At 38.0% G+C, this 12,374-nt stretch overlaps 1 protein-coding gene across 3 annotated transcripts in view; it reads right to left on the minus strand.

The window, feature by feature from the left end:
* The window catches only part of atp2a2b (ATPase sarcoplasmic/endoplasmic reticulum Ca2+ transporting 2b), a 43,269-nt gene that overhangs the window by 13,469 nt on the left and 17,426 nt on the right, over positions 1-12,374 (minus strand). For all 3 annotated transcript variants that reach the window (XM_079835693.1, XM_079835692.1, XM_079835691.1), the window contains 3 exons: positions 10,423-10,503; positions 9,237-9,322; positions 6,641-7,105 (listed from right to left, as the gene is read on the minus strand). In XM_079835693.1, coding sequence (XP_079691819.1) covers positions 6,641-7,105; positions 9,237-9,322; positions 10,423-10,503 — 632 coding nt within the window. The remainder of the gene's footprint in view (positions 1-6,640; positions 7,106-9,236; positions 9,323-10,422; positions 10,504-12,374) is intronic.

The raw sequence follows: 12,374 nt of genomic DNA on the forward strand, positions 1-12,374 counted from the left end.
GCCATCACTTCCGGCAAATAAGGTCAAAATACCGGCACGATCATATATATACACATAGATTCCTCATTAGTCCCTGCGCGGATCGGTTGAATGAGGCTTCTACGTATACGTGTATGTATATATAAAATATATATATACACACACACACACACATCTTTTGTTTTCCGAAGATGAACAAAAGTCTTACGTGTAATTAATGACAGAATTTGTATTTATTTTCGGGGGAATTAACCCTTTTTAAACATGAAAAGTATCTGATACTAGCCATTGAGTAATAGAAAAAGTAAAAAAAAACAAACAAGAAAGTAATAGAAAAACAACCAAACTTAACACTTCGTAAATGCTATTGGTGCATGAAGGTGCAAAACATGCTGATATGATGCTTGTGTCTTGAGTGATTACCAATGTGTTGCTATTCAGCATGTTTCCATGCACTTTTTTTTTAAATGAATACATGACTTTCGCAAACATCTGTAGAAAGATTGTTTCCCTAGTTAAGGTTTTCCAAACACGAAATCAGTAATGAATCATTCAGACCACTTTGAACCCAGAACCAGTATGAATGATTTACTGAAAAGAACCAACTCAAAAGAACAATTTGCTAGCAAATCAGAAATTTATTTGGCTTTTAGCCAAATTTTACTCAACTAGAACAATAACGAGTTGATGAAATACTTTAGAACTAAATATAACAAAGTAATGCATATACAAGTTGGCTTTTTTTTGTAATTTTGACACCCTCCAAGAAAATCCTGGTGATGGGTTCCAGCTAGCTATGCAACATACTAGAGGTGTTGCAATATACCGCTATTGATGATAAGTGATATTCAAAACATGAAATATCGATATCGTGTTCATTAAGGGTGTGACAACATACCAGTATTGGTGATAACCGTAATATTTAAAATGAATAGTATTAGGTCACATGATAATATGACATGTAAATAAGCCAGCGGCAGTACCTGGTTGCCATCCTAAAGTACAAAAGGTGGTGGTATTGCACCTTAACGCTGCCATCTGTCAGAGAAGACGAAGCGATGTCGTCCAATAAAACAAAGGTGCGTATCTAGCCACACTCCAAAAAAAAGTAAGCTCACCAGTGTGAACATTTGTTTTTAATTTAGAGAAAATAACTCGTTAGACACTAGTCTGCATGACTTGCCAATTAACATAAGCGCAAAACCAGGAACCTGTTCACCCACCCCTGATCCATCATGCTGCAGATGATAAATAGACACCCTGCTCTCAGCATCGATATCAAAAATCCAAATTAGTCCACCACTAAATATGATCTCTAAAAGTAACTGCACCACAATAAGGCACAAGATTAGAGGCATCATTCGTGTCTATAGCGGAAAAGTTGCAGGAAGAGTTATCCGTTTAATACGAGTAGAAGTTTAATACTTAGAGTTAGGGTTAACAAGATTACATTCCTTCTGTTGAAACGCTGCTAATTTTAGAAGCCCCCTTCCCATATAGTATTATTTTAGACAGCCGAGGCAAACGGGACATTTAAGGTAAAAATTATTTTGGTTTAGCCACATCCTGAACATTTAACGTATAAATCAAGCATACTATTATTTAAAATCATATCTATTAAAAAGAAAAGCAAGCATGGTACTAAATTTAACCTTTACACACACAAACTGATTGAAATCAATAGCGCTGCACATTCGGCTTGCATGCTTGTACTGTACAGCCCACAGCAAAGCCGCTGCTGTAGATCACAGGCAGATCTCACACACACAAGGTCAGTTATGCAACACTACTGCAAGTAACTGACTACCGCATACTAATCAGCTCTCGCAGTCAAGGTGGAGAAGTACAGATGAGGAGGGAGACGATAAATGAGCGGAGATAAGTATACAGGGACACTATGAAGGACCGAAATAGAGAAATAAACCATGTCGTCCTTTGAAATGAACCCTGTCAAAAAGGAAAACAACATAAAAGGAAATACAGAGGCAAACTGGGGTGGTCTAACACAAGGTCATGAGAAACTAAGATAAAACAAAGTAAAACTATTAATCATTGCAATATTAAAGCTGCAAATTAACAGCTTTCCCACGACTTACGTTTGGGGCCAAGTAACGTACTAGTCAAGGCCATAACCATTTCCAGAACACTGGGGGGGACCATTTTTTTTATCATTATGAAGCATAAAGAACAGGTGAATTAAATTTTAGGTCTAATTCTTATTGGAAATGGGAAATTATCATTTTGGGATTATTTGCAAATAATATTTGCATTAATTTGCGTCAACTATATTGTTAGTCACAAAATTCTTCACGTTAGTGAATCAATATATAGATCTGCAGCTCACATTTTCGACTCCCGCCATCTCACCTTTTCCGCTATTTCCAAATCAGACACTGCGCCAAATCCTTGTTCCCAGCTAGGGATGAAACGATTACCGGTTTCACGATAAACCACGATCAAATTTAGTGACGGTTAGTAATATCGTATAAAATTTAATTATCATTAAAACCGCGTGCGATTATCACGAATGTGAAAACTCGCGGGTAAATCTTGTCCAGTCAGTCTGACACAGGCACATCGCAGTGTTGTTTTTTGAATGAGGAGAAATGGCAGAAAGCAGTGACAGCACTCTGGAGATTGTTCAGCCTCTAAAAGGACCAAATCTGAGGTGTGGTCATATTTTGGCTTTTACAAAAGTCCTGAGGGAAACTTAATCGCAGATGGTCACCCTGTCTGCAGAACATGCCAGAAGAAAGTCGCTGTAATAGGGGAACACTTCAAAACTACGAACGCAAGGCAAGTGGACTTTGACCTCAATACCAAAACTACGTCTGGGAAATAATAACGTGAAGCGAACAAACAAATTCAGACAAGACTAGGGTGACATTTAAGGGATAATAATCAGGGCTTGACATTAACAACCGCCATTTGCGGGTGTAACTTAACGTTATCTCGGCTGCACACTAGCCACTCTGGCTGTTAAACTTATTATAGTCTTCTCAAAAGCCATCTGTTATAATCGCGTTGCGCATTATAACCACTCACACGTGTTTATGAATGCGATGTCTCATAATCAGAGGCGTTCAGATTAGCCTGAGTTTTCTTCAGAGCGCGCGCCGCTCTCACTGAAATCTGCACTCAAAGCAGAGATAAACGTGCTATGTACGCAAGAGATTCATTCATCATACAGTGGTTGACCGTTTTTGTTCTATTTTCAGCAGCGAAAATAGTTTTAAAAAACACAGCAGAACCACAGCGCATCCATGAGCGCATCTGATATGACTGGCATAACGCTGGTGAATTTAGGGACCGTCTCTAAAGTTACACACAACATTGGTAACGTTATACACGTTTCAAACTTCAATAGCATTTGAAGTAAAACTGACTGTAAAGTGATCATTTAGGTGTCAGGTATGATACACACATTTTGATATTTAATCAAATAAAATGTCAAATCATAGGGAAATATGGATATGCATTATTTCACTAGGATACTGTTTGGGCTCTTACTGTGCGTTCACACCGCCGCCGGCGAGAGCGTCAAACTTCGCTCTGGCCGCCCTGCCATCGACGCTGTAGAAAGATTCGTGGACGCGCTGCCGCTCTGACGTAGATCGAATGCTTGGTCTTTTTTGAAACGGCATTTAAAGGGGCTACAAAGCAAACACTCATGTTGATCTGCGTTTGTGCAGACTAACCACAGGTAGGGTATAACCGTATAATATAACCTCATGAAATCATTTAAATGTGAAAGTTTAAAAAAAGCAGATCGATGAACTTAACAACTTATAGAACTTAACAATTATAGTTACATGTTTGCTAACGAAATAAACCAATTAAAAGCCATTTGTGTGGTGGATAAATAATGTTGCATGTCTTCTTATCAAACCCGCCGCACCAGCAGTGATCAACCTCCTCTATTTTGCTTGGGAACTAATGTGGTAGGAACCGAAGTTTACAGCACTGCGTTCTCTAGAATCATCTCAAGCGGAGCACTTCTACATTCCCATTGGTTGCCGCCGGCTGCCGCCGAACCGCGTCATAGCTCATTACCATAAAGTTGACCTGACTTCAACTCTCCTTGACGCCCAAATCGTCCAAGACGCGCCGCGCCGCTCTCGCCGGAGCTCGCCGCCGGGCTCCCATTGAGAATGAATGACTTCCGGCCACTTTGACGCTCTCGCCGGCGGCGGTGTGAATGCACAGTTACACAAAATATGCTAGATTTAAATGCATCATTGCTGAACACTGATGAGAATATTGCTTGAGAATATATTTACAGAGATAATATTAGAGATTATATTTATGACAAATTATTATTATTTATGCATTATGCATTGTTATTGATGACGGCCATTATAAGGAAGGAAATCCCACAGAATAGAATCTAGCTTAAAAAAGTGCATAGAGCTGCTTTATTTATTTGTTGTTTGTTGATTTTCAAATATAAAACTTGTTGAAATGTTTTAAGTGTGTGCATCGGTTCTTTTTGAACACTTTCATCTAATTTGAAGAAAACCGTGATAATATTGATAACCGTGATAATTTGGGTCACTATAATCGTGATGTTAAATTTCCATACCGTTTCATCCCTATTCCCAGCCTTTCCCTCTTCTCCCCCACTCCAATTGTGCGAAGAGTTTCTCTCCGGACCCCCCTCAGAAGTCTTTCATTTCAGAAATCTATAACAAACTTCTGAATCATGACACCTCATCCATCACTAAAGTTAAGGCTGCCTGGGAGGGTGAACTTGGGTTGGAGTTACCTGACACTTGAGTGGATTTTGTTGAGGGCAACGTCCCACCTAGTTCAACCTGTGCCCGTCTAACTTTGATACAATTCAAAGTATTGTATAGGATTCATTTCTCCAAAGCACGCCTGTCACAAATTTTTCACACCGTCACCGACAGCTGTGACAAATGCCATACCTCTCCCTGCAATCTAACTCATATGTTTTATTCTTGCCCATTCGTTTTTTCCTTCTGGCAGAGGTACTTTGACATTATCTCTGAAATACTTACAACGACTGTAAATATCTCTCCTCATATTGCCATTTTCGGATGCCCAGAGGATTACAATAGATTTACATCCAAACAATTGGACATCTTTGCTTTTACATCTTTATTGGCGAGACGACACCTTCTCCACTGGAAATCTACAAAAGCCCCTTCCAGCGCTCAATGGCTAAGGGATATTATGTTTTTTTTTTTTTTTAAATTAGAAAAGATTAAATATTCTTTGAGAGGTGATTCCAACAAATTTTACAGTAAATGGCAGCCCTTCTTAACTTTCTTTAAATCTCTTCCTTCTTTACCCCCTGATTGATGGAACAGCCCCCCCCCCTCTTATTATTATTTATCTTTTATTGGTTTTATATAAATGTATTTATTTTATGCTTGTGAATTTATGAATGCCCGAATGTTTTGAACTTTGTTTGCTTTGTGTTCTCGTTTATTTACTTTTTGTATGTAAAAAAAGAAAAAGAAAAGACAGCTAAGTATGGCTTTATTTTTGTCATTTCTACCTCTTTGTTATGTATTTTTCATTGTGCCATATTTTTCTTTTTTTTCAATAAAAATATATATATATAAAAAAAAAAAGATCTGCAGCTCACATTTGGCTTCCCTAATGGTCTGGTGGCAGAATTTTTGTAAACGGTGTCAAAGGTTCTTGGTTCTAATCCGCTCTCATACAGGTTTTTTTTTTTCACCCCTCATTAAAATCAAAGATGTTCATCAATGATTGTATATTAAGAGCAGGGACACGTTTGTGTGCATTTTGCATTAAGCAACGGCATTGAACAAGATTGTGCACGAGCCAAAAGAGAACGTAAACCCCGCCTGCTTTGATTTGATTGGCCATCTCAATCATTTTGACATTAACGACCGCTTTTAGACCGCTGAGGTTGTCCGGCTATCACCAGACCAAGCTCAATTTAAGATTGAACATTGATCTGGGGAGTCTGCTATGTAAGAGGTGTGATAAACAAGCATAAATTAAATTACTCTGTACACAATTGGATAGTCCTTCAACCAATCAGACCACAAGAGGAGTGATCAACAGGCAATGACCCATCGCTCTCTGTCAACGTGTTAAACCCGCCAATAGCGCGCCAGGTAGATAAGCCAGTCTGTGATTGGTTCCCACAAAAGAGTAACAGAATCAGTAGAAATGAAGGTACAGGTTTCCAGACTGAGTTGCAGGGCAAAATCACCGGCAGATCAGGCTGGGGTTACTTAGTCTACCACTGAGGCAGACCAGACTAAAAATGTAACTTTAAAACATTTTTGTCAAGCCTAACATACAGAGCGCTGGGTAGTGCAGCAATTTGGCCATTTCTAATTATTGGGGGGGGGCATGTCCCCCTCAATGTCTATGGTGGTCACGGCCCTGGTACTACTGCTAAATCAATACCATCATGAATGTAATTTTTATTCATGAGCCAATTGTCTATGCAGTAATATCACTCTCGCTTCTTGGCTGAACCCCAGCCCGCACATTTCTAAACAATAACACACTCACTATTGCCAAGGAATTAAATTACAGGCTAAACAGAATTCGTAATAGCCAGGGTTGTAGGTTATTATTTCCTATTTGATGAGCTCTGAAGGTGCTCACTAAAGCTCACTTCAATTATGTATAATATTCCCAGCATTCTCACCCTGCAAACGGACATCTGGTTGGTGGTAAGTGTGCCGGTCTTATCCGAGCAGATGACGGAGGTGCAGCCCAGGGTCTCCACCGAGGGCAGAGAGCGTACAATGGCGTTCTTCTTGGCCATGCGACGGGTACCCAGAGCCAGGCAGGTGGTGATGACGGCAGGCAGGCCTTCCGGGATGGCGGCCACAGCCAGCGCAACGGCGATCTTGAAGTAGTATACGGCCCCGCGGATCCATGAGCCACCGTGAACGGGATCGTTGAAGTGTCCAATGTTGATGATCCACACGGCGATGCAGATGAGCGAGATGACCTTGGAGAGCTGCTGGCCGAACTCGTCCAGTTTCTGCTGCAGTGGCGTGCGTTCCTGCTCCGTGGACGCCATCTCATCACGGATTTTGCCAATCTCGGTGTTCACACCGGTGGCGATCACTACGCCCACAGCTTTGCCTGCGGCAATGTTGGTACCCTGTAAACATGAAGTCAAAGGTGAGTTTTAAAATTCTGATCATATTCAATAAAAAAAATCTAAAATCCCTTTTAAGTTTCCTAGTGATCTCTTAAAGTTTAGACAATTGGTTCTAAATCATGCAAATTAGGATGCATGATATATCAGCACCATATTGGTTATCGGACAAATGTTCAAGCTTTTTTTTTTTTTTTTTGATCAGAAATCAACCAATATTAAATATTTCACTGTGTAAAAATAGAGGAAATTAGCATCATTTCCTCTATTTTTACATTTAGATTGCCTTTGCCATCATTTAATACTCACTTAAAGGAACACTCCACTTTTTTTGAAAATAGGCACATTTTACAAATCCCCTAGAGTTAAATAGTTGAGTTTTACCGTTTTTTAATCCATTCAGCCGATCTTTGTATCTGGCGGTAGCACTTTTAGCATAGCTTAGCATACATCATTGATTCTGGTCAGCCATTAGCATCTCATTCAAAAAAGGACCAAAGACACTTTCAATATTTTTCCTATTTAAAACTTGACTCTTCTACAGTTACATCGTGTTCTAATACCAACTGAAAATGAAAAGTTGCGATTTTCTACACCTATATGGCAAGGAACTACTTTCTCATTCCTGCGTAATAGTCGCGGATCTTTGCGGCCGTACCATGGCTGCAGCAGCACAATGATATTACGCAGTGTCTGAAAGTAGCCCCCAGCTAGGTAACTTTCAATGTGACCGGCACTAAGTTCGTGTAGTTGCAGAGAAAGTTTCAGGCTTACAGCCGACAAATTGTGTTGTGGATTTACCTGTGTGATTAGCCATGGTTCTGTGTGTTGTAAAGGGCTGTGATAGTAAGTCGAAGGTGTATACTACCACCATGTTTCACAGAATACCAACGAATCATTGCGTCGCTGCAGCCATGGTACGGCCGCGAAGATCCTTGACTATTACGCAGGAATGAGAAAGTAGTTCCTAGCCATATAGGTGTAGAAAATCGCAACTTTTCATTTTCAGTTTGTCTTAGCACACAATGTAACTGCAGAAGAGTCAGGTTTTAAATAGGAAAAATATGGAAAGTGTATTTGGTCATCTTTTGAATGAGATGCTAATGGACTGACCAGAATCAATTATGTATGCTAAGCTATGCTAAAAGTGCTACCGCCAGATACAAAGATCGGCTAAATGGACTCAAAAACTGTAAAACTCAACTATTTAACTCTAGGGGACTTATAAAATGAGCCTATTTTTTTAAAAAAGTGGAGTGTTCCTTTAAAGTTAATCTAAAAAAAAAAATTAACACTGTTACATGCAACTTAACATTTTAAAATAAAATACTGTATTATAAATGTCGTGTTTCCTAAATGAACTTGCAGCATGTAAAAAGCACTTGATTTATTTTTTACTTTAGTTATACATTTATTTAGACAAAACAATGCATTTTAATATTGGCCATTATCAGCCATAACATGAAAATAACTAACTATCGACTTGTTGGTTTTTTAACCATAATTTTAAAATTCCTAATACAAATCAGTGCAAAACTAATAATACAATTCCTTCAAAAACATCTTAGTGGTTGTTTGCTTAAATATATCTGTTAAAATATTACAGATATAATGCTAATATACAACTATATATTATGACTCATACTACCGTTCAAATGTTAGTGTGTTAGTAAGATTTTTTTTAAAGAAATTAAGTTAGTAATAAATACTCAATATTCAGCAATGATGCATGTTGTTCTTTTGAACTTCCTATTCATTAAAGACCTTTGAAAAAAAAGGATAATTTTCAAAAAATTAAGCGGTTTTCAACCTTAATATAGTCAAGAAATAAGTTTCTTGAGCACCAAATCAGCATATTAAAATGATTTCTGAATGATCATGTGACACTGAAGACTAAAATTAATTTTTAAATATATTAAAATACAAAACAGTTATTTTAAATTGTAATAAAACTAAAAAATATTACTGTTGTATTGTATTGTATTTTTTTATATAAAAAATTATAGCCTTGGTTGAACGGTAGTGTACATGAAGTTGAGGGGGAAAAAAGGTGTAACCCGAAATATAAGCAAGAGTTATCATAAGATCTGCATTATCAGTCACCACAAATAATATGCTGACAGGTCTGACTTACAGAGAAGAGCATGTTCTTCTTGTCCTGGTTCACAGCACGAGGGTCAGGGACAGGGTCTGTATGCTTGATTACCGACACAGATTCTCCTGCGAAGGGAAGATGCAGATGACAGGTTGGTGAAATCAAAGTTCTAGTACTACTTGACTGCCCTCAAAGACTAATACATGATGATCAGGCTTGCAGTTCATCGGTGCATTTGTGTAATTGCTTTAACGGTTCAGCTCTGGCCAGGATGGCAAAGAATCCCAACAAAAAATAGCCATGGATGGAGCAGCTAAAAGATGTGGAAAAGTTGAACAGGCCGTTACCAATTAAGGCAGTGAAGCAAGACCCGACTCCTACAAGAGAACTTCCTTTCTATCTTCCCCCCTCTAACTGGACTGCAGAAGCTGAGCACAGCTGACCTCCCTTTAAAATAAGAAGCACTGAACCTTCTGTGGAAAAGAGATAATTTTTCCACCTCATTTCAACTACTGAACTGACTTTATAAGGTGGCTTACTGCTCACTGAGTAAAAATCACATCCGCAATATAATCTATATTTAACTGTGGTTTTGTGATAAAAGGGTACTGTGACCGTATACAAATACAATTTTTTTTTGACAAAATATTTTAGATTGTGATGTCTTTGCTGACAGAATTAGGAAGGTGCGTAGAAAAATACTAAACTGTGGATATTCAATCTATAAGGTTGTATTTTCTATCTGTATTTAGATCGAAAAGTAAAAAAATGGGTACATAGAACAAATACCATTTGGACTCCATTTACTTATGCACGTGAACCCAGTAGAGAGGAAATGCAAGCACACGTGAAGTAATTTCGTCCTTTCTTGTGTAACAAAGTTCAAGTTCGGTGAACTGTGGCCAGCAAATTAGCAGAACAAAAGATGTTTGACCACAATATCATAAATTAACCTCTTGGCTCAATACAAACTAAGTAGTCCAAGTGAATCTAAGTAGATTCAACATTTTCAATTCAGAATTTTGGTGTTGTAGAGTACATTTCAGCATTCTGAATACATTTTGTTATATGGGATTCATTATTTATTAAAAACAGAATTCCTAGACTGTGACATTATATCCTGTCGCTGATAAACTGTCCACAAGTAATATGTAATTTTCCCCTCCTCAAAGCCTATGACTGTACATTTAAAAAGACAACTTGGAGGTAATGCCATTGTTCTCACCTGTTAGAATGGACTGGTCCACCCTCAGGGTCGTTGACTTGATTGAAGTCAAGCGAATGTCAGCAGGAACTTTGTCACCCACTGAAAGGAAACAAAAACATGCTGTTAGATAGAGATAAATCCAGTGCTCGAAGTGAACAAGGCAAACCAAAACAACACTGTCATGCCATTCCAAATTTATAAGAACATAATCAAACTGCAATAAAAGAGCAAGAACAATTCAGGAGAAATAACTTGGATCCCTATAACAAAGATGTTTGTAAGGCATAGTGCCAAGTTGAAACCATGAACCAACAAGAAAGCATCTTTTGAATCTCAAGTATCGACTCAATGGCTTGGTAATTGACGATAATGGATTGTGCTTTCAAAGGATGAAATGAAGTCCAAAAATACATCACTCATCTAAAAATAAAACAGTAAAAACCTTATCACGGATTGGTTGGGTTAAATTTCAACAGTTTTCTCAGAAACCTTTCAAGGCGCACTCGCTAAGTTCTTAAACAAGCTTTACAAAACCACATTTCCAGAATCTCATCCGCTCCTTTTTAAGACACACAGGAGGACCATCTCAATATCTTGAGATAAAACGGCACTGAAGAGGTTAATGTACAACATCAGTAGCTTTGAAACATTTTGGTTTGACTTTGACGTAGACAAAAATAGACTCGGCTTCATTCTTTCCACAAACAGAGGGGGGTTTAGTAATTGCTACTAGGAAAAGAGCAAATGTAAATACCGTAATCTTTTCTAAACAAATCTCTTAATGAATAAGGCGATGGACACTTCAGCACGCTTAAAGACTTGACGTTTATTAGTCTTTTGAGATGGTGTCTGTTTAAAATCCGCCTGATGTGTAAATTGAGTTTATGAAAGAGTGGGCAATGACGAAGAATCTTTTCACAGGATGTTCTGGGTGGAAAGAACTTCAAATAACCTGAGGATACGGTCCTAGATGCTTTGCCTTTTCTGGACTTTCTGGAGTTTTCACCAACACACTCTATGCACTTTTTAATGGAGTGGGGGACATGACGGGTGGTATCACACCAACAACCAACACAGCTCCTAAAATGGAAAAGCTATTTTGATATAAACGATGGTGCATGGTCAAGCTAACACCCAACGTAAACAGATTTTTTTGAGATGAGATTGTTAGGGACCATAAAATGTATATAGAGAGGTTTAAGATCCTTCAAACTATATATAGTTTACATATACAGCACATATATTACATGTATCGTTTTGTTGAAACATGCTTTATTAGATTTATTAAGCACACACTTGGTGAATTGCGCTCAATGAAGCTCTAAGGGGGCTCTGGGGGAAAAAAAAAGGTTATATGATCCAATTTACAATAATACACATTTAAAATGCCCCTAAACCAAAAGAATGTGGTACATAATCCCGATATATAGCTCAAGTTAGAAAAAGGTCATATAACAAGGGTAACCTACTTTAGGTAGACAAGGAGAGAGAAAGTCTAATAAGAATAGATTGTAGAAAAATAATTTTTGGACCACCGAATATTATTCTCATAACACTTGTTAATGACAGAGTTAAAAAGTTAAAAATTGAACAAGCCTCAGGCATTTTAATTAAAAGAATGCTCAGAAAACATCTTCAAAGGCCCGCTATGCTTTAAAGATTAGAGTTTTATTATCACTCCCTTGATCATTTCATCCAACGATGCTCAGAAAATCAAGTACCAACCGAAAACACAAATCAAGGTCACATTCACCAAATCAAATCTAGGTAGTTAAGAAGCATTAACTGGTTATGTCACATTGGCTGCTAATAGGTGGTTGGAAACAAACTGTCAAATACTCCTCCATGACTTCAAAAAGGCTACAGCTATTTCCTCTTCCTGAGAAACAACAGGGCCTTATTTAGGTTGTGATAACATCAGCAAACAGTTTTTTTATAATATAGGTAAACCATGTTGGCGTTTTAACTCC

This window comes from Gobio gobio (assembly GCF_949357685.1).
Source record: "Gobio gobio genome assembly, chromosome: 14".
NCBI lineage: Eukaryota > Metazoa > Chordata > Actinopteri > Cypriniformes > Gobionidae > Gobio > Gobio gobio.